The 27765-nt window shown below is 49.7% G+C and overlaps 2 protein-coding genes across 11 annotated transcripts; one reads left to right on the top strand and one right to left on the bottom strand.

The window, feature by feature from the left end:
* Positions 1-1155: 1155 nt before the first annotated feature.
* On the bottom strand, positions 1156-20107 carry RNF13 (ring finger protein 13; the record flags this gene model as incomplete). 8 transcript variants are annotated; one of them, XM_080349612.1, is made up of 11 exons in its annotated part: positions 1156-2518; positions 4119-4199; positions 7046-7139; positions 7944-8049; positions 8670-8760; positions 9363-9641; positions 10382-10469; positions 11384-11509; positions 12730-12810; positions 16059-16186; positions 20019-20107. In XM_080349612.1, the coding sequence occupies 10 exons, from the start codon at positions 16170-16172 to the stop codon at positions 2154-2156; spliced, it is 1425 nt and encodes a 474-aa protein (XP_080205738.1). In that variant the 3' UTR covers positions 1156-2153. The 8 variants fall into 8 exon arrangements, with proteins under 8 accessions (XP_080205738.1, XP_080205741.1, XP_080205740.1 ...); XM_080349615.1 differs by lacking the exon at positions 20019-20107 and adding an exon at positions 19468-19795; XM_080349614.1 differs by lacking the exon at positions 20019-20107 and adding an exon at positions 19378-19482.
* A 168-nt stretch (positions 20108-20275) lies between these two features.
* On the top strand, positions 20276-26443 carry COMMD2 (COMM domain containing 2). Of its 3 annotated transcripts, XM_080350013.1 has the most exons (6): positions 20276-20936; positions 21027-21263; positions 21746-21823; positions 22436-22518; positions 23777-23950; positions 24451-26443. In XM_080350013.1, exons 1-6 carry the CDS (start codon positions 20924-20926, stop codon positions 24646-24648), a joined length of 783 nt encoding a protein of 260 aa, XP_080206139.1. In that variant the 5' UTR covers positions 20276-20923; the 3' UTR covers positions 24649-26443. The 3 variants fall into 3 exon arrangements, with proteins under 3 accessions (XP_080206139.1, XP_080206140.1, XP_080206141.1); XM_080350014.1 differs by lacking the exons at positions 20276-20936; positions 21027-21263 and adding an exon at positions 21307-21618; XM_080350015.1 differs by lacking the exons at positions 20276-20936; positions 21027-21263; positions 21746-21823 and adding an exon at positions 21307-21618.
* Positions 26444-27765: the final 1322 nt, after the last annotated feature.

The raw sequence follows: 27765 nt of genomic DNA, 5'->3' as shown, positions 1-27765 counted from the left end.
GCCCTGCCCGCCCCATTTGTGTTTCGTTTGCAGCCTGTGTCCTCGTTCAAGGCTGGGTTAATAAACTGACATCAGAGCTGAGCTCACACTTGTGTTTTAAAGAGATGAGGAGAACCAAGAGCCGCGCGGAGAGGCAGAGCTGCCGCGGAGCTGAGGGAACCCCGCGGCTCACGGGGACCGCGCAGCCGTCACAGCCCATGGGAAACCCACGGTTCTCTTTCTACCTTTTGAGACACATTTATCCAGCAAGTTTTAATGTAATATACAAGTTCTGCTTAGAAGTGCTAAGAGATGCTCAACCCTCCCAAGCATTTCTATTCCTCCTTTAATTTTCATCCTCACAGGCACTGGCAGATGCGTGAGCTGTATCTGTGGCACTGGGGCAGTGTGGCAGGAGTGTCACTGCACCGTTCAGCGCCAAGGCCTGCTCAAGTAAAATTTACACTAATACCATTAGGAAATGTAGAAAGGGAACAGCTTTCTTACAAACATACAGCGTATTTGGGATGGAAACAGAATGTCCTTTCTGCAACATTTTCTCTGTATAGCACGGAGAAGAGCAGCTGAGGAACCACTTACAAGCATCATTTTACTCTTTGCCACTGCAGCAACCACCACACCAGCGCCACAGCACGCCAGCGAGGGGACCCCAGCCCGTGGTTCTGGACCGCTTGGTGCTCTGGGTGCCTAGAATACAATGCTGAATGAACACACAACACAGGAACAGCTGGAACCTGTTTTAAGAAACACCTTTTAGCTTAATAAGTTTTCAGAAACCAGTTTTCACATTTAGACTTAACTAGACATACGCAAGCAGAAGTGGCGTTTTACATGGTGAACATACAGATTGTCAGTAACCCTGTGGACGGCTGGTGGCAGTAGCACGAAGATGCATCGTTCTTTATGATCCTTTTCCTGCGCCTCATGCTGAGAAATCACCATTCTCTGCCCGTAGCCAGGGGTGTCGGGTCAGGGGTAACAAACAAACAGCCCCTCACCTGAGTTCCTTGGCCAGGCTGCAGCTCACTGTTCAGGTCAGAATAACGAGCCCCAGCCCCAGCCCCTGGGGCACTTTAACCTCAATAATAAAGGCAGAAGAGTACATGATGAGTGTAATGCAGATCAATAAATTCCTTTGGATACTTAAAGTGGAAAACATGTTTATTAACATTCTTTCAAGCTTTCCTTATTCAAGGCCATATAAAAAATCTCTGCGTTCTGATTATATGTATGTTTTTGCTTTCTACATAGTTACAGAGGTATTATATAGCATCTCCTTTTCTCATGATACACTGGTAAGTACTGAGTTCTGTTAACAGTTAGAAGCACTTGTTTTCAGTCAGGTATTGGAACAGTTGTTCTATATACATGGTTTAGCAGACTAGTGCAGCACAAAACGCTCTTAGTGGGAGGTATACGAGATCAATACTTATCTGAAGTTGTTTTCTATGCGGAACTAAGCCCCCGGTTGGCCGCCCCGGCAGCCAGGCTGCTCCGTGGCACCGCGAGGCCATCCCGTGTTCAGGGGCATCTCACCCTGAAAACCGCTCGGAGCCGAACACGTGCTCCGCGTTTCCTCGTCGCAGGAGCTGCTGGATGGATCCGCTCCAGCTGGGACACCGGGGCAAACTCCGCATCGCCGCCTTGAGACACAGCTGGGGCTTCTTTGTTCTGATACACCAGCTACAGAATATTATCTGCTCTACGTTTTTCTCTCAGTGGTGGTGACAGTTTTAGGAAAACTATACAAACATGCAGATACATTTTTGTTGGGCTTAAGGGGTAAGACATACCATACATGTAATAAATATTGCTATCGGTATGACCCGGTTGTTGCTACAAAATGGAGAAAAGTACTTCCAGATAAATCCCATTTCAACAAGATACATTTAGAGTTTGTGTGATACTTCTATCGATATAAACTATTAACATTATTCATTAGCATTGTGAAGTCCAGTTAAACTGTTCATTTGAGAAGACGGAACGTGACTGAATACCTGAATCAAAAGTAAATCTATCCGTAATGATTTAACCATATACTACTACATGAAACGCTGCTCCTACCGAAGAAACCAAATGGATTACAGATTAAAAGATACTCCCTACATCAAGGTTTGTAAGTCTCGCCTCAGGAACCGCCCGTCGGCAGGAGCTCAGACGGGGTGGGCCGCCCTGAGCTCCCGCTCGTCGCTGGGCTGCAGCTGAACCACCACGCTCTCCTCGCCCGCGCCGTTCTCCGCGTCGCTGCTGTCACCATTGTCATTGTCGTCCTCCTCGTAGTCCGAGGACTCGGTCCCGTTCTGGGGCGCGCGGGACTGGGCCAGCGCCCCGAAGGACTGCGTGCTGACCGAGGCCAGCGGCCGCAGCAGCGGCGTGTTCTCGGACACCTCGTTCTCCTCCTGGCTGCTGTCGGTGTCCGAGTCCGAGTCCCCCTGCGACGGGACCACCTTCTGCTTGCACACGGGACACGTCTTCTTGGTCTTTGTCAGCCACGGGTCCACACACTTGCAGTGATACGCTGTTAGCAAACAAAATACATCATCATCCAAGCGAAAAGGACGAGCAAACCTGCTCAGTTGGATTTGTTTGGTAACACGGGAGAACTTTAGAATTTAACTCGTACGGAGAATTTGAGTTGCACATTTGTTGGCACGCAGACTGTCCATCCTCATGTGTAAAACACCGCACAGATGAGGATCTCGGACACGGGACACAACCGTGTGAACGACTGCCCGGGCAGTCCCGCAATGGGCCACATGGACCAAGCGGCTGTGAAAACGCCGGCGACTCCAGCACCCTGCAGGAGCCGTGCCCCACGGCTCACCGGGGGCTCCAGCGCCCTGCAGCAGCCGTGCCCCACGGCTCACCGGGGGCTCCAGCGCCCTGCAGGAGCCGTGCCCCACGGCTCACCGGGGGCTCCAGCGCCCTGCAGCAGCCGTGCCCCACGGCTCACCGGGGGCTCCAGCGCCCTGCAGCAGCCGTGCCCCACGGCTCACCGGGGGCTCCAGCGCCCTGCAGGAGCCGTGCCCCACGGCTCACCGGGGGCTCCAGCGCCCTGCAGCAGCCGTGCCCCACGGCTCACCGGGGGCTCCAGCGCCCTGCAGGAGCCGTGCCCCACGGCTCACCGGGGGCTCCAGCGCCCTGCAGGAGCCGTGCCCCACGGCTCACCGGGGGCTCCAGTGCCCTGCAGGAGCCGTGCCCCACGGCTCACCGGGGGCTCCAGCGCCCTGCAGCAGCGCCCGGGCAGAGCACGAGTTCCCAGAGGAAAAGCCGCGTAAAACTGCACCCATCCCACACGGCTGTAACCGGCTGATGGGCTGGGAGGTGCAGAGGGGCTCAGGCCAGCAAGGACGAGCCCCGGCTCTGTGATCAGATTTCACACAGCTTTGATCAAAGAAATGTTTCCAGTTAGAGATGCTCTGGGCGTCTGTTCCAGGTTTCCAGGTGTAAGCTCCAGAACTTTCCCGTTCTGGTGTGCAGATCCCGTCTCGTGTGTGAGCAGCAGACACAGCTCTCGCGGAGCGCTGCGTATGCACGGGCTGCGCAGGCACCGCAGTGCTGCACGGGCTGCGCAGGCACCGCAGTGCTGCACGGGCTGCGCAGGCACCGCAGTGCTGCACGGGCTGCGCAGGCACCGCAGTGCTGCACGGGCTGCGGGGCCCGTGGGCACACCGCACCCTCCATCCCCGCGGCACTCATCCTGACTGACACTGCACGGACAGCATGGCGTCCAGGGGGCACACCGCACCCTCCATCCCCGCGGCACTCATCCTGACTGACACTGCACGGGTTCGTTATCTCAACAGTGAAAGCCTGTTAATGTAACGAGTAACCGGAACATGCTCCCTGTTAAACAGACGTTTGGGGGCAGTGCCAAGCCCAGATTTTCTTCATGTGTATATCTAAAGAAAAACGCAAAGTGGGAATGCTGGCCTCTCTTGCTTTTAAAAAGATGAGAACAAAGTTTGTTCTTTTCCCAATTTGTATATAAATTTCTGCATATTAGCAAAAATAAATTGTGTAAATCAATCAATACACACATCCCTGGGGAATTTCAGACATGGCGGTTCAGAGAGCTGCTTTCCTACAAACACCAGACGTACGACGCAGCCGCTTACCGTGAGAGCACGGCAGGATCCGGAGCTTGTCTCCGTCTTCGTATTCATCCAGACAAATGGCACACACGTCGTATTCATCTCCTGCAGCACAGAGGGAGAAATGAGCCGCAGCCCACGGACACGGACCCTTCCCAGCGCACACGGGGCTCCCGGCTGCTCCCCCGGGGCCCCGCTGCGGCTCCTCCCGGCCCCGCAGGACCGGCCCTCCAGCCTGCGTGGTTACTGTGCTACGTTCCTCTCCCCGGTAGGACTGCAGCTCATTTCGGGTTAATAAAAAATGCTCGCTCTCTAATTGCTCTCTCTAATACTCTATTGTTCTTATGAGAAGATACAAGTATTTAAAATATAGGATTCACTTATTAAGTTTGGAGAAAACTCAGGCAGAAAACAGCAACGAAGACGACGGGGTAAAAAGCAGAATAATCATCACCATTGCCGGGGTCCCAGCAGCCCCAGGCCCGGGGATTGCCAGGGGTCCCAGCAGCCCTGAAACCGTGGCAGCTCTTCACCAAGCACAGTTATCTCCTGACTACTTGGTACATTAAAAACACAGTATCAGAAATGCAGAATTACCCATCGCATCCGTGTGCACTTGTGAACAATGGAAAATGCCAAGAGAAAACTGCACAGACTTGGGCAGACCTTACGATCTATTTGTGTGTTGGGGCGTAGCTGCACTGCGCAGTCATGGGTCAGGAGTGACCAGTAATTACATGAGTTATAACCCCATCTGCAGGGAAAACCAATCAGTTTAGGAATCCACAGTAAACTGCAGAACTGCGCTTAGTCTGGAGCAGGTTTTCAAAGGCACTGAGATACACCTGTTTCACACTATTGCTCCATCGCGTGTATCAATCTGCATATAAAGATATGTACATAAAATAAATCAATACACGGTTCCTAGAAATAGGTGTTTGCTTGAGGTGACACACACTTGTGTCTCACTTCCACTCGTGCACCAAGCGCTCCCAAGCTGCCCGTGCAGGGCTGAGCTCCCCCCGCGCCGCAGCGCCCCACAGCCCCACTCGCGACGGCCAACGGGACGGCGGCTCCCGAGCTCCGGACCCCTCCTCAGGTTTCCAAGCACTCGTTTAGGACCCAAACACCTCCAGCTCTCGATGGAGAAAAAAAGCTCTGTTCCCTTTTGGTTCCTTAGCGATATGCCCACAGCGTCTCTCTCACAGCATTCCATCATCTTCACTAATTTTATGATATTTTCAGTCTTGGCCTAGTTAAACTAGCTTGGAAATAATATATATTTCTGAAAATACATACCAATTCACAACATTTCTAACCCATGTTTATTCCAGGCTATTATTCCTCAGGGTGTTCGGAACTGTTAGTGATGGGGTTCCAGGCACACGGCCCGGGCTGTGGCGCTGCTGTGCTCGCTTTGTTAGGAACACACCGCCAGAAGGCCCCGGCTCCCCCGGCTCCCCGTGACCACAGCGGAACCCGTTCTGCGAGGAACTACCGCCCCAAAGCTCCTTCGGTGCAGCAAAGAGATTTGGATGCGGCGCAGGTTGCAATTTGTCCTTTTAGTAAAAGGACTTAAAGAAATGTAAAGGATTAATTCCATAGCAGTAGATACAAAGTGATCATTTGCTTAAAGAAACTGGAATCCTCATTGAAAAAACAAGCGCTCTGTGTGTGTTTTTCAGGCGCCACTGATGGCAGCGGGTGCTGAGCACCCACAGCCGGGGGCACTTACTGTGTCTGACCGAGCTCCCACCAACTCGTGTGTGCAAGAGCAACAAGCAAAGACAATGGGGAAAACAGCAATAAGGTACTTTCATACACTGGTGCTTAGTCGTGTAATTCCGAGACAGTTATTACAGCTGCACACGATCAGCTGACAAAGACACTGACTTTCTCAAAGGAACCTTTTCCTTGCAAATTTCTCTTTAAAGTACATTTAAAATTTTTAATTCTAATTAGATTTCATAGAGAATCAATATGAGGAAATAAAATTAATATTAGCTATATTGGTTTAAGATCGTTTTCTAGAGTTAATTTTAAATCCAACGGGCCACTACAGCCAGGTTCAGTGAACCCTGCGGAGGGAACGGTTTGCCCCCCCAGACAAATAATCACAGGCTGGTTTGGGTTGGAGGGACCTCCCCAGCTCCCCCCCTGCCATGACAGGGACATCGTCACCAGCTCAGGGTGCTCAGACCCCATCCAGCCTGGCCTGGGATGTCTCCAGGGATAGTTCATCCACCACCTCTCTGTGTACCTGGGCCAGGCTCTCACCACCCTCAGGGGCAACAATTCCTTCCTCATGTCCAGCCTGAATCTCCCTCCTTTAGTTTAACCCATCACAACAGACCCTGCTCAAAAGTTTGTCCTCATCTTTCTTATGGGCCCGTTTTCAGTCCGGAATGGCTGCACTAAGGTCTCCCGGAGGTTCTGTTCTGCAGCCGAACAGACAGCGCTCAGCGCGTCCCCAGCAGAGCTGCTCCAGCCGCGGGTCATTCCCGTGGCCCCTGTGCCCCCGCAGCAGCTCCGTGTGTGTCCTGGCTGGGGACGCCGCGCTGGACACCCACGTGCCGGCGGGAGCTCCAGATAACGGCAGCGATGCCGCCCAGCGCCTGCCTGCTGTGGTCCCTGCCAGCAGGAGCACAAAAAAGCCCTGTGGAATTTCTGCACTGATTTTGTGGTGTATTGAGCAACATCTGAATTCTCAGCCACAGTCTGCACGTGGTGCCTGCTCTGCTTCCAGTCACGAAAGGTTCGAACTCCTCTGCTCCAGGGGGAACGGAGTCATGCACACAAAAGCTTTTTGTGTGCTTTCGCTCCAAACTCTAACATTTATTTCAAGTATACTCAAAATTATCTCCAAAACCACAAACCCCCTCAAATTTAGAGGTGTTTTGGTGTTAGCAATAACAGAGTCTAACTACTTAGACAAAGAACGATCTACTCGCCTTTCTTAAACTTATGTACAGGAATTTTCTTAAGCTGATCCTTCCGAAGCCGATTCTTTCTCGCTCTGTGTCTGTCCTGCACAAATTTAGTGATCTGGAAACAGACATAAATAAGACAGCATGAACAGAAGCTGAAACAATAAGAGAACAATAGAAGTTTTGATTTATGAGTGAGTTAGTCACAAGGGAACCTCAGCTCGAACTGAATCACCTCTTCCCTTGCCCGGACTCAAGGATGAAGCCAAACAAGCCTAAAGGATGTTCTCTATGACCATGGCACTTGAAACCAAAAATGTACAAGCTTTTTTTGGAAAGAGAAAGAAAAAATGGCCATTTCTGCAATCTGAGGCGGGATGGCACGTTCCACAGCAAAACACGGTTCGTTCCGTTCGGCCACTGTTGCTCAGTTTCAGCTCTTCCAGAGAGCTGTCCCCGTGCTGATCGGGCCCGTTTGCGCGGTGCCGAGGTGCAGTCTGGGGGGGAGCGAGGGGCGGCTCCAGCCAGAGCTACTTGCTCTCTTCAGCTATGCTAAAGTTTCTGAATAGTTCCTAACGCTGTTTCTGTTCAGTTCCTCATCACAGCACCTATGATAGGACATTATTTTTCAAATATTATGACAAACAAACAACAAAAAATGGCCTTAGCCAAAGTATGCACACTAAGTCTCTGTAAGCACTTACGTTCCAGGGACAACACCATAAGGGCTCCTGATAGCCCTGTGCCAAAACTCCGCACCTGACTACTGTACTGAGACAGTACTGGACGACAGGTAAGCACGGCACAGGTACAGCACGCCGAGCTTTGCCGGCTCCATCACTGCATCCCCTCCTTCAACCCCAGGGACTGTCCTATGACCATTTGTTTTAAATAAAAAATGTTATTAAAAGAAGGAACTTACCATAAATATGACGATGAGAATGAGACAGATCCCCACTATGATGAGGAAAGGGATTAAGTAGTACTCCAAAGGAAGACTGAACTCTGGGATTAGCACAACATGGCCACTGTGGGGAGAACAAGATAACGCTTTCTAAATAGGTTAGAAATTAATGAACGGTGAATTAAAGAATAAACACAATGAAAGAAAACATTAAAATAAAAGGTTATCATTAGATACACTAAAGGAACACCTACCTGTGTGCAACACAGAAAAATCATCCCATATCCACATAACGTAAAGCCAATTAAATAAAAGGATAAAACAATGTTTCTTAGAATATTTTTGGAGTCAAATCTACTTACTGACTTCAACCACAAACAAATGTAAAGCAACCAGGAAACCAACCTCATAGCTGCTCTGATAGCAGAATGAGAAAAATATAACACGACTATCAAAAGATACTGTGTCAAACATTCCAGTGGCTCCCAGACCAGCAGCTAAACAAGGGTTTAATGCTACATGGAAACGAAAGGAGTAACACTTGACAAATATATGGTTGCCCCCTTGCATGAAAGCAATTTATATTAATTTCAGAAATGCTTTCTGCCCATTGCGCCCAGCACCAGGTTGCACCAGGAACACCTACAGCCTCTGCTATCGCAACGTCCTGTTTGAAACCCACAGATGGTAAAAAGAGGCAATGACTAATGCAAGAAATAACACAACTGTGTGGGGGTAACTCACCCCTTTTCGTAAGTGAACTCTTCCTTAAGAGAATTCGCGGACGCCTCGCCAATGAAGACAGAAGGAATGTCAATCTTCTTTAAAATCTCAACTGTACAAAAAGCAGGAAAATAAAGCCGTTATTACGCAGAGACTCTACGGGCACTATTAAGACATAAATCTTGAATGCCATGAGACTATCGCAACATGAAGACATATTTTAATGTAATGACATACAGGCTGATACACATGCATGCTATATCTTTAGCTCATATAAGAAATGGTATTGTTTTTCCTACCGAATATCTAGAGACTTTATGGCAGGTATAGAAATAAAGATTCTTAACGGAATATTTAAGGGAGCATAAAACCACAATATTTAGACAAAAAAGAGAGCTACAATCAGAGGAAGTTGAACCAGGGCATGATTCGCACTCAGAGATTTGACAAAGCCACACAGCTCCACTGACTTCCTGTAAATATCATACACCTTTCTTCTCTCCTTTTTACCCTAAATACAAACGAACACACTGGGAACAGCTGTGGCTAGAAAAGGTCAACAAGAAAGAAAGAATGAACAAATCCCACATTTTTACTTCAGCCTTAAGAAACTCGATGGAACTGTCTCCCCTTCCCTGTTCACTAGTGCAGGCAATAGTAAGAAGCTCAAGAGATGCAGCTCAAATGACAGATTATCGAAAATCAATCCCATACTCCAGAAAACGTTCTCCTGGGCTTTCGTCGTGTGCACCTGCGCGTGCCCGGCGCTGCACGCCCGCGGGCGCCGGCTCGGGGTGCAGTGGCTCCCACGTGGCCCCCCCGGCCCGAGCGCCAGCGGAGCCCGGACCCACGGGGATCCACGCGGCCGGGAGCGCACCAAAACGCCTCCCGCGGGCCGAGGGGCCGCCCAGCCGCGTCTCCTTGGCTCAGAGTTCACCTCCCGCTTCGCTCCGTGGTGTTTCCACACGGAAAGGCTTTTTTTGTTAAAAAAACCTGGAAAAAACTAAAAAATGCCACAAAGAACGTCGTAACCGCACTGTAGACAAAACACACATACCATAAACCAAACCCAAATTTGGACTATATTACAAGACGTTCTGAACACGTTCGCTCCACGGAAGGTTAAAATCAGAACAGCTAGCATCAGAACAACCAGAAAATGGTGCGCTGGTCTCTAAACATTGTTTTTCCAACTGAAAAGCCAAACACATGCACATGTAACGTGTAATCATACAAAACCAGAACGCGTTTGCCCAAAGGAACAGAAAAACGTACACAACAGTGCAACAAAACCAAACCGCTAACAAATACTAAAAACTCGTATTTTAAAGTCTGATTGCCTTCCAAAGGAGTAGTTCTTTACTTGCCTGTATTTCCACTTAATTCACACCACATCAGCTATCTACATCAGTCATATAAATCTCTCTCATACATTTAACCATGTAGCCCGGAACAGTTGAACTTGAGTTTAAAGGAAAACCAAAAGACACACTCAGAGAACGTACAAACTCCATGCCACAAATAACACACGAGTATACACTACACATACGTTCTGTGCAAACGTCTCTGCTCCAAATTGTTCCAAGCAGGAGGACTGCTGGCTGCGGGGGTTGTTCCATTTTTGTCTGGTTTTAAGTGAGAGCTCATCCCCACCCTTTACACAGAGTTTGTTCTGCACGCTCTGCTGGTGAAATGGTTTTCAAACAGGAGAGAGAAGTGATACCTGTACTTACTGTCGTTGGATCCCATGCTGATGAGGTCGTCTGAATCCACATTGTGAACGATGGCCGCCTTGTATCCCGCTCGCTGGGCATTTAGAACCTGGGAGCCACACAGAGTGTCATTGGAAAGGCTGCGGCTTCAAAATCCAGTAACCTGGCTGTCCTAAGACATGAGACGCTTCCAGGAGGTTACAGATACAGCCGCAGCTTCATTTGCACTTACAAGCCAGGTGTCAGCTTTCAAAATGATATCACAGCATTATTCTAACACTAATGTAACTGTTATTTTTCCAGAAAAATCGTTTGCTATTGTCTGCAGATAGACAGTTTTTACATGTATTAAAAACAGGATTAAAAACTTTCTATGGGTAAATAAAAATAGTATTTAAACGTAATTGGAAATAAAGGTACTACCTTACTTTGGTAAACTAGAAATTACCACTTGATAGCACAAATAAATCTAATGCTGTATTTTTAAAGTAACACAGAGCACTCCACCTCAGCCGCACGCCAACATTCTCACAGCACCCCCGGCGCCCCCGCAGCCGTCCCGAGCCCCGTCCCGAGCCCCATCCTGCCCGTCCCCCCGCCCGCCCCATGCCCGCGGGGGGCTCTGGGAGCCTCACCAGCCCCAGCTGTGCAAACCCAACACGAATCGGCAGAGCAGCCTGCAGATTTCGGGTGCTTTTAGGTCATCTCCATCCCCCAATCTCCCGTGATCCCCGGCAGCAGAGTCCAACTGGCGAGAAAAGCTGATACTGCTACCGAATGCTTGCTATTATAAAACCGCAGCATCCGCCATCCTTATTTGCCGTGTAAGCTGGCTCGCAAACAGGTAATCTGAAACTAATTCATATACAATACTGCTTTATCTGCCTGCAGACAATAAAATTCTGCCTTCCCTTCTCATCGTATCTAGCCTGCTCTTCACCACGGGTATTTTTCTGAAGCATCAGTAAAATCTTCAAGACCTTGAAACAGAGAGGGGGGGAGAATTAAAAGCGAGAATCTTACCTTGATATCGAAGTTGCACTCAAGCCTTCGAATTAAGACAATGAAGGCGCTGGAGGAGTTGTCCCTCAGCGGAGGCGGCGCTATCGGCTCACATGCATTCTCCGGCTTTGAGTTTATCAGGAAACCCTAGAAAACAGGAACAGAAACGGGAGCTTCAGTTCTCTTCCAGTTAACAAAAGGGCTGGCAGACAGCTATAGGGAAAGATACGCTACATTTTCATACAATAGCTAAATAAATTCTTATTGTCAACTCAGTCCCACATCACGGCAAGATTTCAGCTACACCGCTACTTATTTTGATTCATCAGAATCTTCATGTCTGTAAAGAATTAGAAAGTTAGAGAAAAATACAGTTTTTCCAATTACAAAAGTATAACATTTTCATCCTATTTCAACCAGTATCATATCTTTTTTTAAAAGTAATTAAAATCTTAATCGAATAAAGAAAAAAGTTTTAGTATTACATTTAGGACTAAAACTCATTATTCTACACAGGTGATGACATCCACCTCAGTTAAGACACAGCTGTCCGATAGTTTAAAAGGTTACAATCAAAGCTCCTTATATCTATTTCTGATGTATTAAATTGGCTCACTACTCGGGCAAATCACTTAATCGCCCTCTGCTTCTCAAGATAGTCAGAGAACAACTATCCAGCTCTAACGCCACTTCTGCCCATGACGAACCTCAGGGTGTGAATACAAAGCCCTCCTGAGGCGCCGTGTGCAGAGGAGACCGGGCGCTACCGCAGCGCTCACCGCGGCCCGTGCCGCTCCGGGCCGAGCGGAGCGCCACGCGACCCAAGGGACGCGGCCCTGCGTCTCCACAGCAGCCACCCATCCCAGCACGACTTCACCTGGAGCGCAAGGCACCGCCACCGATAACTGACAAAAACTGTGTGTATGCGCTATCGCACCTTTCTCGCTAATGACACGGGCTAAACTAAAACCACGATAGTGTACCTGGCATCAGTACCGGCACAAGGTACCGACACATGACATCAACACGGAGAAAGCAACAGTCTGTCAAACTCACTTTGCCTTTGACTCCCAATCATGCAGCTATTTTAAATGTATTTATTTATTAGAAATGTTCAGCAACTTGTCTCTTACATACAAAAGGTCAGATTACTAAAACTCTCTTCATTCACAGACAACAGTTCATACCAGATCCTGCCCCCATTTGTCTTGCTTGAGCTGTAGATTCATCAGTTCTGTATTTATTTTTCCTCCGTACTAGATTAATTTGACTTTTATCTTTATTATCTCACAGAAGAAGTGTTGAGCAGATACAGTCCTCTCTATATATATTCAGGAGATATCTCTCTAATTTATCACTATTTTTACCTTCAGGCCTTCCGCTGGCAGTCTGTACCCAAATCTAGCGGGCAGATCGTCAAAGGTCTGGGTTCCATTCTCAAGGTTATACTAAGAGAAATAAATTTTAAAGAAAATTCAGGTTTGCAACAAGAGAGAAATAAATCACAAGTATAAACAGAAGTGAAATAACATTGTGTAATTTTTTAGACTAAAATCTATATCAGACATAGGACCTCTGGTGACCATGCCAACGAAACCATAAAATCGCTTCTTCCACTTGTCTCCCACTCACATGGCGACACATTCTCCTCCTGCCTAGTTCTCAAAACGAGAAGGTAATAGATCTTTGGTTAAGTCATCTATCTGTTAGATCTTTCTTTCTACTGCCTACAATTCAAATACCACAATATTTGCAGAAGAGAACCAACAAACAACCAAAAAAGCAAAAATCTGAAGAGCAGAGGGTTTTGGTTGTGGGTGGTTTGTTTTTCAGGTGATGTTTTTTGCTTCAAATTCAGTTGTGTACAGGAAGAACAGCTTTCAAACGGTGGGTTATTGTAGGCAAAGAACAGTCTCCATATGTTAACCCTGCTCAATTCCTGCGATCTCTTCAGTTTTGTTTCATACTCTGAGCTTTCATTTCGAAACAGAGGAGCCCTGCCAAGACCTTGTACATGCGCAAGCCTTGTTTCCCCTCGCCATGTCTTGCCTGTCACAGCTCTACAACACGCAGAATCGACAGACAATCCCTACAATCAAAACTGCAAACTGTGTGTGTGCTAACATTTCTCCTATTAAAATTTTTTAAAAAGTCAGTTTCCTGCAAAAGTTGTGAATTATACAGTAGCCGACGCAAATGCATACCAGTTGGTAAGTTTTGTTAAATAGTTTAACGACTCAGAAATATTTGTCTATTCATTGTATCATCCGATTGTCCTACACAACAGTGAAGCCAGACACACGTTTGTCTCGGAGGGATAAGACGTTTCCTCACTGCCAGACTCAGAGGGCAGCTCGAACTACAGCTCAAAGACAAACACCATCACGAGTTCCCTCAACTCCTGAGGAGCAACACGCAAAGGAGCTTCGTCCCCAGGGGCTCTGCAGGACAGGGGGCAGGCAGCAAGGAGCGCTCTGTCCCCGGCAGCCCCTCTGCGTCACCCCCGCTTTGCTCCGCTCCCCGCTCTGTGTCACCCGCAGGGCCCGGTGCCGCTCGCTGCCGCCTCCACGCGTCCTGAGCCCTGCTGCCGCGGCTCCTCCGTCCCCCGAGCCCAGCCCGAGCAACACTCGGCATCAACGTACATGCTGTTACCCCTATTTAAAGAATAACCAACTGCGCTTCACATGCATGTGACAGGACTCCACACAAACGTAATGCCCCTTTGAGGCTGCAACTACCTGAGAACACAAAAGCATAAAAATACACCCAAGTCAGTAACAAAGAAATTATTTTGTTGGTGAACCAAGCACTTGCGCTGGAATTTTGCCCCCCAAACAGGCAATGATTAAACCATGAAATCGTGCAAGGTCTGAGCTGTCTGCACAGTTCGTGCTCCACGCAACACAGTGTGCAACAGCTGCTCCTGAGTGTGTCTTGCGTGTCACTCCAGCTCATCCCCAGCAGAGCCTGTGTCTGGTCAGCTCTCTGTTCCCCGTGTCAGTGTGCACACACCCGCTCACCCCCGCAGTGCCGGTGTCTGGTCAGCTCTCTGCTCCCCATGTCAGTGTGCACACACCCGCTCACCCCCGCAGTGCCGGTGTCTGGTCAGCTCTCTGCTCCCCGTGTCAGTGTGCACACACCCGCTCACCCCCGCAGTGCCGGTGTCTGGTCAGCTCTCTGCTCCCCGTGTCAGTGTGCACACACCCGCTCACCCCCGCAGTGCCAGTGTCTGGTCAGCTCTCTGCTCCCCGTGTCAGTGTGCACACACCCGCTCACCCCCGCAGTGCCGGTGTCTGGTCAGCTCTCTGCTCCCCGTGTCAGTGTGCACACACCCGCTCACCCCCGCAGTGCTGGTGTCTGGTCAGCTCTCTGCTCCCCGTGTCAGTGTGCACACACCCGCTCACCCCCGCAGTGCCAGCGAGCGCCTGGTTCAGCTCTCTGCTCCCCACTTCTGAGAGATTCTCAGAATACACCCGGAACTTCCAAATACCCAAGAATAAAAGACATTCCTTTTTCAGCAGATTTTAGAATACTGCACACTGATGCTTAAACACAAAAAATTAAACAAAACTTCCAAAATGCCCTTTTTTTCCCTTCAGGTTAGTGGAGGTTTTTGGTTTGGGTGCTTTTGTTATCTCTTGTTTTGTGTTTTCGCTCGTTTGTTTGTTTGTTTCCAATCTTTTCTAAGGGAGGAAGTGGGTTTGTACGAAAAGAGGAAGAATGGGGCTGCTGAGAGAGGAAGGGGAGCAAGTCAGGGTACAGCAGAAAAACAGTTCCAAATGTCACAACAGAACGGTGATGCCAGCTCCACAGCAAAGCTATTATCTAGCTGCATTGCTTAACATTTTTATCTACAAAATTAATAACTGAAGAACCCAAAGATCCAAGTAACATAACTCAGCATTCACCAACCCCACATTACGACAAACTTTTAAGTATTTTTATTTTAACACTTAGTTCAAATATTTTTCACTTTGTTCTCCTAAATTAATTGATATGACACTAACAGCTCTCCTAGATGTCACTGTGACTAGCAGAGAATATGGAGACTACAGTTTATGTCAGTGGCTTAAGCTCTATAACATCCTCCATCAAACTACACAATATATAAACTTGGTAATAAACAGCCCAGCAACAACATTGCCTCTACTATGTTCATTATACTGCTTATGAGCCTGAAAACTTAAAATTCTACACACTAATAAAATTATTCTTAATGACAGCAGAGATGATCAGCTATTAAATACATATATATAGGCATAACATATACAAAAACTTTACTGACAAGGCTTGCAGCACACACACAAATTATACTACTCACAGAAGACTATTTTACTTGATTTTTATACAATTAATCTACAAAATGGCATCCATCAGCAGAACTTCAGTTGCTGTCTAACGCAAATAACCACGGGATGCTCAGCCAGGCCAGCGTGTGCTCTGGGCTGCCTGGTCGGACCGGGACTGTCTAAGTGACTATGAGAATGAACCAGGTGCCTTCCCCGTCGTGGCACCTGAGCTCACACGGTGCATCTATGAGCTCACCTGAAAACCTGCAATGTATTTTTTGCTGGAGCTACACTGTTAAAGCAATTCCATCCCGAGCAGACTGTACCGATTCATTAATAGATTAGTTTAAAAGAAGATTCAATTTCACAGAGATTTAATCTATATAGAAAAATATTCTTATACTTACTGCTAAAATATCTGCCTCCACAGGTAAAAGATTCAGGAAAGCAAATAACTGAACAGTCAAAATGGTGTATATCTGAGTGGCAGACAACATCAGCATTCCTATTGACAACAGCATATTTTATTTAATACCTAAAAAAAAAAAAAAAAAGAGTCAGGGCACACAGCAAATCTTTTCCTCTGTCGTTTTACGGGGCTAAAACTTACCTTCCAAAGAATATGCAAGACTGACTTTTGAGAAACTACTACCTTTAATTCATACCATTATTTTAGAGACAGACGTCCCTTTTGCTAAGAGCACATAACGGCCACGGGAATACACACACAACACACCAAGATTCAAACAGTAACACCTCACGCTTTTGGCAAGCAACAGCAATGCAAGCAGTATACAGGGATGAACATTCCCATTATCTTAATCATCTTTAGACATGCTTAATTGTAATACTCCCAGGCCCCCGGTCCCTGTTCCAGAAACAGGCCAAGGCGGCGAGCGGGACCCCAGCTCCCGTGGGTACCGAGGGACACAGGTGAGGAACCCCCCCGGTCCTCGCTGCAGAAACAGCCCAAGGCGGCGAGCGGGACCCCAGCTCCCGTGGGTACCGAGGGACACAGGTGAGGAACCCCCCCGGTCCCCGCTGCAGAAACAGCCCAAGGCGGCGAGCAGGACCCCAGCTCCCGTGGGCACCGAGGGACACAGGTGAGGAACCCCCCCGGTCCCCGCTGCAGAAACAGCCCAAGGCGGCGAGCGAGACCCCAGCTCCCGTGGGCACTGAGGGACACAGGTGAGGAACCCCCCTGGTCCCCGCTGCAGAAACAGCCCAAGGGGGCGAGCGGGACCCCAGCTCCCGGGGGTGCCGCTGCTGCAGCCACAAGCACAGCTGTCTGCAGAGTAGCTCCAGACTCCGTGCCAGCCTCCCCAGCGCCTGGCTGTGCGCGCAATCTCCTCAGAACAGCGACATACAAAATATCTCATTCCCCTTCTAAGCATAAACGTGATCGAGCTAAAAAATCCAATGTTCAAAATTCCAACAGACCCAACAAAACCCACGTGATCCAGTGCACCTTCTGCTTCAGAACACAACACGAGCAAAATAAAGCACCACACTGGTCACGGAATCTAAGCACTTCCATTGCTGAACTTAAAATAATTGCTTGGTCCACAGATGGATGACTCAGTCTCTCTAGTGATTCTTCTGGCCTCACAGCAAGAAATTACTTGAAATGATCCAATATTACTATAACAGTTGAAATAATTCAGGGCCAAGTTTTAAAAGTAGATGGTATGTGCTTAATATAATTGTTATCAGAACATCTGGATTGCCTCTAACTTATTTTATTGGAGGAATTAAAAGTACTTCACAAACAAAGTCAATTAGGTCATGCAAATCAGTTGTATAACTCTTGAAAATCTCCAAATTCAGGCTTCTCATTCAAACGGTTCCAGGTGGATTTGTTTTCATTTGACCGTAGCTATTTAATTCTGAAAACGGTAAAGAAATCACAGACAAGACTACTACGTTCTCTTTCAGAATCGAGAAATTACTAAGAACTCCTGCCCCACCCTTTGTGGGTTTTTTGAGCAGAAAGCATTGTCCCACAATCCAAAGTCTTCAACACTAACTAAAGCAAATAGTTAGATTGGGTTTAAACTCACACTAACATGAAGACAGCTAAAATTCACTATTACTAACGGGAAGAAGCAGCTGATATTTTCAAAAACAGTTCTCATGACTCTGACTCGGTCATTCTGCACTACAATGCTTTGTGAAACTTTCTACTAGTCAGCAGAAGTTACATTTACAGAACCTGTAATGAATTATGAAATCCATGAATTTTTCTTTCTAAATTAAGGTTTACCAATTCCTCTCAGTCTGCCTGGACAAAGACGCCATCGGTGAAACAGGAAGGATGAAGAGCAGCTGTTCAAAAGTGTATCATCATTTTTAATATGACAGAAGCAACAATACACTTGAAACTATCGCAATATTGTAACCAATACAGTAAATTCAGCACATACCTTAGACCACAGAGAAAGCATTAAAATAGTATTAAGCAAGGCCAGAAAATACCGAAATTAAAGTTGTCCTTGCAAACATGCACGTACAGCGCAGCATTCCCTGTCAGTTCTCCCGGGCTCAAGAACCATCGCCTCAAATGCAAGCAAAAAAGCCTCATAGTTCCTGAAATTCCACCGCTCATTTGTAGACTGCACTCCTAATGGAACGAGGCAGCTTACAGCAAACAGAAATATAGGTGTGTGTAATTAAGGACTATGCTGTAAACCACAGAAAAGAAGTTCAATTTGGCTCTGCATTAACCTTCAGCACTTTACACCTGATTTTCCAGTACGCACAGTCAGAGTTCTCCAGAAGGAACTTTGGGCTTTTGAGCGTCTCTTCCCACCGCATCCTGGAACTCGCCCTCGGCCCAGGAGCCGCATCCCTCCACTGAACAGGATCACCAGGTAGAACTGAGAGAGGAAAACCCAGGGGTGCTGTCATCACAGCGCACCTACGAGCAGTAAGGAGAACGTGGGGCAAACGCACTGTCCCGGAATGGATCAGACAAGGCACTGCCCAGAAGACAAGGCAGCACTGGTATGGTTGTATGTACAACAGAAAATACGTTTCTCCTTACACTTTCAAAGGAAGAGGGTACAATGTCCCTTCCCACTTGAAGATAAGGATGGCGAAATGAGCTCACACACCTGACAACGCACAACAGGCAGATCTACCTGCTGCACCAGACACCAAGAGCGCCCTGCCCACCTCTTAGCTCATTAACAGCATTGTTTGCATTAATAATGAGGGGTTATGAAACACACAGTGTTTTTAACAGCAATACACCGACTCCCAGAACAGAACAGGCAACCTGACTGGAAAACGTCCTTCTGGATACAGCCGCTCCATCCCGTCAAAAGACCAGCTTCACACTGGGTAACACGAACAAGCCTTGCAAGCACGTTTAAAACAGATGTCATTAACAAATTACATGGCTTGGGACAGACAGGGTAAGAATATTCAAAACCTTTGGCAACTATACACAAACTAAGCTCCAAAAAGTAGGTATAAATAGCAAATGTTCAGAAATTTGCATCTCAATCACCTCGGAACATATTTCACAGAAGAAGAGAACACAAAGCAATTCCTTGTCCGCATCATTATGTTCAAGCTTCAACTCCCTCCAGAAAATGTTCTTTCCCCTCCCACTGGTGGAAAGAAACTAACTTTGACATCTGCGTTAAACGAACTTAAAGTCTATTTTACTGCCAAACAGGATCACAATGCTTAGAGCAACCACAAAAAATCATATGAACATACCAGAAAAAAACCTTCGTTCTGCCACAAACCTAGTGACAACCTCCTAAGTATTCTGGGCTGCCATGTCAAAGTATAACCAGTGAAGTTCACCTTCCGAAACTGCACAAGCAGAGGATGCACAGGCGGTACACAGGTAAGGGCAATAACTTTCACACGTATCTCCAAGCCCGATGTCTGCGGCGTTTTGCGTTTCATGTCGTTGTACCGCTGTGACCCGAACCCTCACCCGCGGCCCGCACAGCTCACACGGTGCGGAGCTCAGCGCCGCGCAGGTGCGGGAAGCTGCTCTCGGGTCTTTCCCAGCCCGGGGGTGGGTCAGCCCCGCGCCGCCCGCGGGCACGGCCAGCGGCGCACCGGGACCGCCCGGCCCGGGGACTCGGCCCCGCCACCCCCGAGCCGCCGCTCCCTGAGCGCTCGGGCCCGCCCGCCTCCCCCCTGCAGCGGCGGCCCCGTGAGCGAGGCACAGCCGGGCCAGGCTGCCCCGGGCCGCACGGCCCCGCCTCGCCGCTCAAGGGTGGAGGCGAATAAGCGCTGCGCAACGGGGCGACGGGCCCGGCAGCTCCCGAGCCGCCGCGAAGCCGGGGCGTCCGGCGGCGGGGCGAAGAACCGCGGGGACCCGGAGCGGCCCCCCCGGCGCTCACCTGCGGGCCGGGGCCCGGCGCGGGGAGCCCGAGCGGCCTACGCCCGCTCCATGGCGCGCGCCTCCGCTCGGCGGCCGCGGCGGAAGTCCCGCCCTGCCGCCGCGCGACGGCAGCTGCCAGGCCGAGGCAGGCCATTGCTCGCCCGGGCTGTCACTCACCCGGCAGCGCGTGACGCGGGGTGGGCTGTGCGGCCGCCCCGCCCGCGGGGGAGGAGAGGCGCGTCCCCGCCGCGCCGCCAGGGGGCGGGGCAGCCGCGGCCTCTCAGAGCGCGGGCGGCGGCCCTCAGCCGCTCCCACCGGCCCCCCGGCTGCCGGGGAGGGCGAGCCCCGCAGCCGCTGCCACGGCTCCTGCTCCCGGCGCGATGTCTGGGCGAAGTCTCGCCGCCCGGGGCCGCCGCTCGGGCCGGGCCCGCGCTCCGCTGCCCGCGCCGGGAGCCGGGCTGTGCCCGCGCGTGGGGACAAGGTGTTCTCCTCACGAACTTTAGCCCGACTCTGCTTAGAAACCAAACCCAGCGGGGAAACCCGCAGGAGGCCCGCCAGCGTCCTCTCGCGTTCGCGGAAACACCCCCGGGCAGGACACAGGACGTGCCACCGCTGAACAGGATCCGTGGAGCAGTCACCGCTGCCCGCCCGACCTCTCCGAACGGAACAGCACAGAACAGAACAGCACAGAGCAGCACAGATCCTTATCCCGGGACCAGACTCACAACACATACACGAACGTGATTGCGTTTGAAACATTTTGCCTTTGCCCAACGGGAGGCTAAATTTCAAAGGCAGTGAGGTGAGAAGTGAGGAGCAGGTGAGCAGATGTTTCTCAGGTCAACTTTTGTTTCACCGGGGAGCAAGGACGTAAAAACCACCAAACCACCGTGATTTTTTTGAAGTGTTTTTTTCCCCTACAGCATGAAATGCAAGAGTACGTAACTCATTTATTAATTTCTCATTGCTGGAATACATGACTGCATGTCAGTCAGCTGTACTTTCACCTGATGCATTGGTTTGTCAGCCTCTGTGAACCATCTGTGCCCGTGCGGCTCTGCAGTTTTCGGTGGCAGCAGCACGGACGCACCGGGAGATCTGGTGACGGGCGGGGAGCAGCGCCCGGGCCGCGCAGCACAGCCCGCGGCGGCGCTCCGGGAGCCGGGTGTGCAAAGCGGCTCCGCACGGCACCCGAGAGAAGGACGACAGAGTCACCAGCGAGCCAGGGCGCCTGCAGCCGTGATCCGCCGTCCTTTCAGCACAGGTCCGTGAGCCGGGAGGGGCGCAGTCCGCAGCAGGTAACCGGGGGACCCCGCTGCCCGGCCGTGTTCCCCCCGCGGCTCCCCGGCGTGCGTTGCTGGCCCGCACCGAGTACCGAGCTGCGCCGGCCCGGGCAGGACGCGTTGTGCAGCGGCGGCTGCAGGGCCGGTTCCGGTTCCTGCCGGAGGCGCCCGGGCCGCACCGGCGGCTCCCCCGGCCCGGCAGCCCCGGCCCGCGCAGGCGCGTCCCGGGCACGTCCCGCCCCTTCCTGCGCGGCGGCCGGGCCGGGGCGATGCTGCTGGTGCTGTCGGAGGAGCAGAAGGCGCACCTGGGCTGCCTGCCGCGCCTGGGGGCCGCAGGTCCGCCGGGGCTGGCCCCGCGGCCGGGGGGGCGGGCGGCGGGCGCGGCCCGGGCGGTGGGGGGCTCCCCGCAGGGCTCGGCCGGGCGGGCCGGGGCCTGCAGCGGAGTCGCCTCCTCTCGTTGCAGCCGTCGGCGAGCTGGGGCGGCTGGCGGTGGAGCTGCTGCGGCGGGGCGCGGCGCCAAGGGCCTGCGAGGCGGCCGCCAGTAAGAGCCGGGCGGGGAGCGGGACGCGGGAGGGCGGACCCGGGAGAGCGGGAAGCGCGGCGGCCCCGGCGGGGGCGCTCGGAGCCGCGGGGCGCTGGGAGAGGGGGCCGGTGCTCTGTGCTGCGGGTGCACTGTCCCACCGGTGCTGCGGGGGCCGTGTCCCGCCGGTGCTGCGGGGGCCGTGTCCCGCCGGTGCTGCGGGGGCCGTGTCCCGCCGGTGCTGCGGGGGCCGTGTCCCGCCGGTGCTGCGGGGGCCCTGTCCCGCCGGTGCTGTGTCCCACGGGGCTGCAGGGCCGCTGTCCGCGCTCAGACCCACCCGCTGCTCCCCCTGTGCCACTGCAGCCACCACTTCGTGCTCACACGCGAGCATGCGGTTTCCTCTGTGTTATGCTGTAAGAAATGGGTTTGGGTTTTTCTCGGATTTTTTGTGTTGTTTTGGTGGCGGGGTCTCACTTGCCTTTTGATCCACTTACATTATTATTTGAAGGGTGCGCGACCCTCTATTTTCTATGCATGTTTTGCAAGCTAGCTTTAGCTGAATTTCCAGCTTTGTGTGTTGGTGCTGTGGCCACTTATTAAGGAAATAAAAGGTGGTTGGTGCTTTTTTTAAAGGAAAACTTGACGTTGGTGTTGACACCGTTCAGCACTGTGTAGAGGGACTAACATATCTTCTGACTGAGAGCTCCAAGCTTATGGTAAGGACACTTGTGTGTAATAAATTCAGAGGTACCCTCGTGAGATGTTCTCTAAACACTTAAAGCTCAGAAACTACTCATGAATGGGGAAAACTTAGATCAAAATTCTGATTACATGTATTCTTTTAATTTAAAAGAAATGTCTCTTATGCTGTTCTCTTATTGAAACACTACATCTGTGTGGATGTATGGAATTTGTATTTAGTGCATGAAGTTAAAATGACAACATTTTAATAGCATGTAGCAAGAACCTGCAGTAATGTAGTCCATCTAGAGAAGCTTACTTCAGGATTGAGCTCTGTCTAACAAAACTCGAGTGAAGATTTGTTTTCTTGTTCAGCCACTGTACATGATGTACACGCGCTGTACTAACTCTCTGTTAAGTTTTCCTTACGTTTGTCTGATATGGGAGGTTTGAGAGCTTTTTCAGCTCCTGACATCAACAGTTTGGGTGGGTGTAAGCAGACATTAAAAGAACAGTAGTTGGATAATTACTGTTTCCACAGGAAAGACCTGTTACCCATAGAGTATCTGAACATGGGGAAGGGGTGCAGGGACAAGTAATTCCAGATTGAACTCAAGCAGGCGCTGTTCTGAAGAGCAGGTGGGGCAGGGATTGAAGTGTTGCAGGATCTCCCCTGGAGTAAGGTGACTTGACTGACAGATAAATTGTGGTGTATTACGGTTGGTCATGGAATATGTTTGTGGTCTGCATGCCTTGCAAAGGGATGGTGCTTTCTGTTCCATAAAAACTGCTTCCACGTGGTGAACCAGGCACTGACCTGCGGGAGTGGGCTCTTGGGGCCTCTGAGTTACTGTAACGTGGGCCCTGAAGTTGTGCCTGGTGCTCACTGAGACGTGCAGACATTCAGACCATTTCACACTGTGCACAGTTTGAGTACCGATATTAACATACTGTTGATAACCTGATGGTCGAAGTACAAACTTCCTCATGACAAAGCTCAGATGCTTTTTTGTGCTGCGTTTTGGTCTCTGATATGAAGCTTTAAATGTGAGGATGCAGAGTATTTTTCTTTTTAAAAAAAATGACCTAAAACTGTTCCTGAAGCTTGTGCAAAGCAGCAGTAGTGCATCAACGTGTGCAAATCACTTGAAACATGGATGATTTGTTCCCACACGTTCTGCAAGAAAACTGCACCATACTGTATGTGTAATGTTTACTTACAGTTTTGTTTGTTTCTCAACAAATAACGATTATTACACAGTTCTGTATTAAGGCCTAAATTGCTGTTTCTAGATTTCTGAGCTAGACTTCCAAGATTCCATTCACGTTCTGGGCTTCCCAGATGAACTGAACAGCTTGCTGCTCCAGCTGTACCTCGGCAGCAGGAAGGAGCTCAGGAGCGTTCTCAGCGAGCTGGCGCCAAAGCTGCCCAGCTACCACAGCCTGGAGTGGAGGCTGGACGTGCAGGTAACTGCGGTCCCTTTTCGGTGCTCTCTGTTGTACTGCACATTTTCAACATCATCTACAACTACTAAACAATACATTTATATTATTTCTAAGTCATTAAGGCAGCTGTTTTTCACGTGTTTAAAACTGACGTTGTTCTGTTGGTGCACCAAAGATAGCTCGTTATGAGAGGAACGGGACGTGTCACCATGCAAAGTATTAATTGCTTTACGAAAACTGAACTCATAGCTCCATTGGTGTTTGAAAAATTTTGGCATGTACTAAATATATTTGGCCTTAGTTACCTCCTCGTTTTCAGAAATATTATGAAAGCATTGATTAAAGTGGGTTAGTATTGCGTAATGATTAAACAATAGACTGTGTTTAATGTGGATGAAAGGGGTTTTTACACAGTCCTCCAAGCAGGCCCCGCAAACCTGCTGTGAGCTGTGAATGTGAAAGCTGGTAACCGTCCTGTTTGTCTGTTCTCCACTCCCGCCGCGCCTGAACGCCCCGTGCAGCTCGCCAGCAGAAGTCTGAGACAGCAGATCAAGCCCACTGTGACCATAAAGCTCCATCTTAATCAGAACGAAGATCAGACGGCCCAGGTGTTGCAAACTGACCCGTCTACCCTCCTGCACCTCATTCAGCAATTGGAACAAGCGCTGGGGGAAATGAAAACAAACCATTGCAGGAGAATAGTGCGCAACATGAAATAGTGTTGAATCGTGGCTGTTGTTGTACTGAGCGCTTTGTGAAACAAGTAAACCCTATATTCACAAATACATGTTGAGGAAAAATAAACATCTGGATCAGATGAAACGCTTTCCTGTGCCAAGATCCTGCGCCGGTAATTACAGGCTGCGCGTCCTCTGGTGCTGAGCTCACTCCTGCCTGACGCGAGACAGGCGGCTGGTTCTGCTTCACCTGCACATGGAGCAGCTCAGCGGGCTGTGCCGAGGATTTCCTTAGGGCTAAGTTAGTATAGTTGAAGAGCTTTCCTACATTTAGCAGAGCTGTCTCAGTATTATCTGAAGCTGCACATTTATTTTTACATTCATCGAGTAGTTTTTCCCCTTGGTTTTGCTTCTGTTTTGAAATAGTAATAATAAACTGTACTGGCAGGAACTATGCCTTACAGGAGTGTGTGTATGAGTATGTGTGGAGCTACGGCCCCGTTCCCCGGAGGACTCGCTCAGCTGGGACGCTGCACATTGCTCTGCCCCTTGCGCCGCGTTCCCACCCCTCAGCACCCAAGGGAGGTGCCGGCAGCCGGCGCTCCCACCCCCGCTCCGCCGCTGCGGCCCTGCCATGGGTCCGTGCTTGGCGGACCGGGCGCTTCTGTGGGTGAAGGTGACCCGAGAAACCACTGAATTAAAACCGTGGGCTAGGAGGCAGATAAAGGAGTGTTAACTTCTGCTAAATCCGATCTGCGTGTCGGAATGCGACAGTTGTTGTTCCCCTGTTTGGATAGTGTGCTTATAAAGGAAAGCCTAGTTAAGTATTGCAACAGAAGTGGTGCTTTTCCATTTTTAAGCAAAAATGTTTTAACAAATGCATGAGCGAGAAAGCATCTACTTCAGTAACCTATAGATCATGGTAAAGTACATGTTCACTTGTGGATCTGGATTTTACAGTTTTAGTGTAAGGTCTAGCCAAAATTGAAAGTGACATCTGAGCTGTATTTAATATAACTTGTTTCTTTTCACGAATTTGCAGTTGCTTTACAGAACCCCTTGAGTAAGCCCTGCAGAGTACAAACAATTATTCATAACCCATTAAAAACTGTAACATTGCTACTTTTAACCCATTCTGGTTTGAATAGGCTTTTTAAAATTTGTTATGGTATCTAGCCCCTAAAAGTGAACTTCAATTTGAGGCCATTTCTGTACTATTTTTTTGGAAGTCTGGAAGAGCTGATTGTTGATTTAATAATGGAAAAAGTGACTTTTATCTTACCACTTAAAAGCAAAATAACGTTTTGTTTTAAGAGTGGCTAATCAAATCAGATCTGTAGGCAGTGCAGTATTTTCGTCTTGAAGCAATTAACAAACAGAAATTAAGTTCTGAATGATGTGTGAGAAAGTGGAGAGTGTTGGTACGTTACCGTTAGGAGCACGCTGGGTATGGAGCGTCCTCGTTACCTCAGCACAGGGCCGTGGTCTCTGCCACGGAGCCGTTTCGCAGAGCTGCCCCTTCTGTGGATGTCGAGGAGCCTCTGGGTTTCTCAAGTGAGCAGCTCGTGAACGGCTCTCGGCACCTGTTTGATAGACCCCAAACTCAGAGCTCCCTGCCTCGCAGAGTCCCCAGTGCACGGAACAACTGGCAGTCCAGCCAGCTGAAGCGTAAACGAGATTGTTTTGTGGAAAGCAGAGTCGGGCTCAGCCCGCAGCCGTTTCCTTCTCAACACATTTGTGTCCAAGCTCATTTTTTCCTGGTCTCGACAGCAGAGGGCAGAAAGTTGTTTGCTATAATCTCCGGAGGAGCAGCTTTGCTACACAACTGTTTTCAGTGTTTGCCTTCGATAAGAAGGGTTTGTAGTCTCAAGACTTGGCTTGGAATGTACTTGACCTTATGTTTTCCAAACTCATGATCAATTTTAAATGGAAAACAATAAAACTTAGCTTTCGACACTGTAAAACATTGCTTCTTGATTCTGCTCGTTAGTTTGCTAAGCCACCTAGCAAAGAATATAACCCCGTTCCTAAAGCTCAGGATGGTGTGTTTGGTGGTGGAAAAGGTTTCTGTTCCTCGAAGCCCCGAGTCAGCCCAAGCAGCAGTGCTCTCCTGCTTTGGTGTGTGCTCTGTTCGTTCAGTCCTTCAGCATGAACTCTGTGCTCACTGTCCGCTTTGTCTAGTCTATTGCGTAAGTACCCAATCCAAGTTGTAATCAACTCCCCATCTCTGAGGCATATTTAGACTCTCCTACAAGCTTTATTTTCTTGTACTTTGCTTGTCCCCGTCACTCTTTCTTGCAAACCTTTAACATCCTAGACTACACACTTTTTCACATTTCAACAGGCTAATTCATTAGATGTTCCTTGAATTATCTGGGGAAAACTGTTTTCACTTCAACAGCTGTGGAGTTAGTTTAGGTGGACACACACATCAATCAAATCAGTATCTGAATTTGGGATTAGGCCTACCAGCCTGATTTAAGAGAAAAACCACTGAGATTTTATCTTAACATATTTTGAATTTTCTGTTAAAGATCTGGTTTGAGTTTAGTGCTGTTTGTGAAAGGTCTCCACGTATAGACTCGAAGGTATGAATGGCGATTCGTTTCAGTTCCAGTTGTTATAAAAACGCCTGTTTCCTACACCGTGTCTTTGTAAAACTGACAATGGGCAGGACGCAGGGAAGGAGGTCAGGGTCAGGGGAGCTGTGCTGTTCTGGCGGCAGGAAGCGTGCCGCGTGCGCGGGGCCCGGCTGCGGCGCGGCCCCTCCTCAGGCGCGCTGCCCGATGGTGTTTTCGAGAGGAGCATAAACCGCGGCAGCTGGTTTGTGTGCCGTGCGGCAGGTTTTAACATCACCAGCAGTTCTACCGGAGATGGAGCAGGGAGCGAACTGCTGTCACGTGCAGAAAAGTGCGGTTTTTACTGAGTGTGTAACAGCTAACCTGGGATCTTCTGAGAACCTGTTACATAAAAGAGATGAGACTTTGTCATTTGTCTTCATTTTGTAATTATTAGAGGTTGTGGCACTTCTAAAACAAGGGTTTCTTCAGTGATCTTTGCTTCGTTCTGTGATGGGAATATTGAGGGAGTTTGCTCCGAACCGGGGCTGGTTTAGGGGGGTGGTGTAAACTCTGCCACCAGGACGAGGTCCCAGCGTGT

Source organism: Nesoenas mayeri (assembly GCF_963082525.1).
Source record: "Nesoenas mayeri genome assembly, chromosome: 9".
NCBI classification, from domain to species: domain Eukaryota; kingdom Metazoa; phylum Chordata; class Aves; order Columbiformes; family Columbidae; genus Nesoenas; species Nesoenas mayeri.
This window is presented reverse-complemented; position numbering and strand designations above follow the sequence as displayed.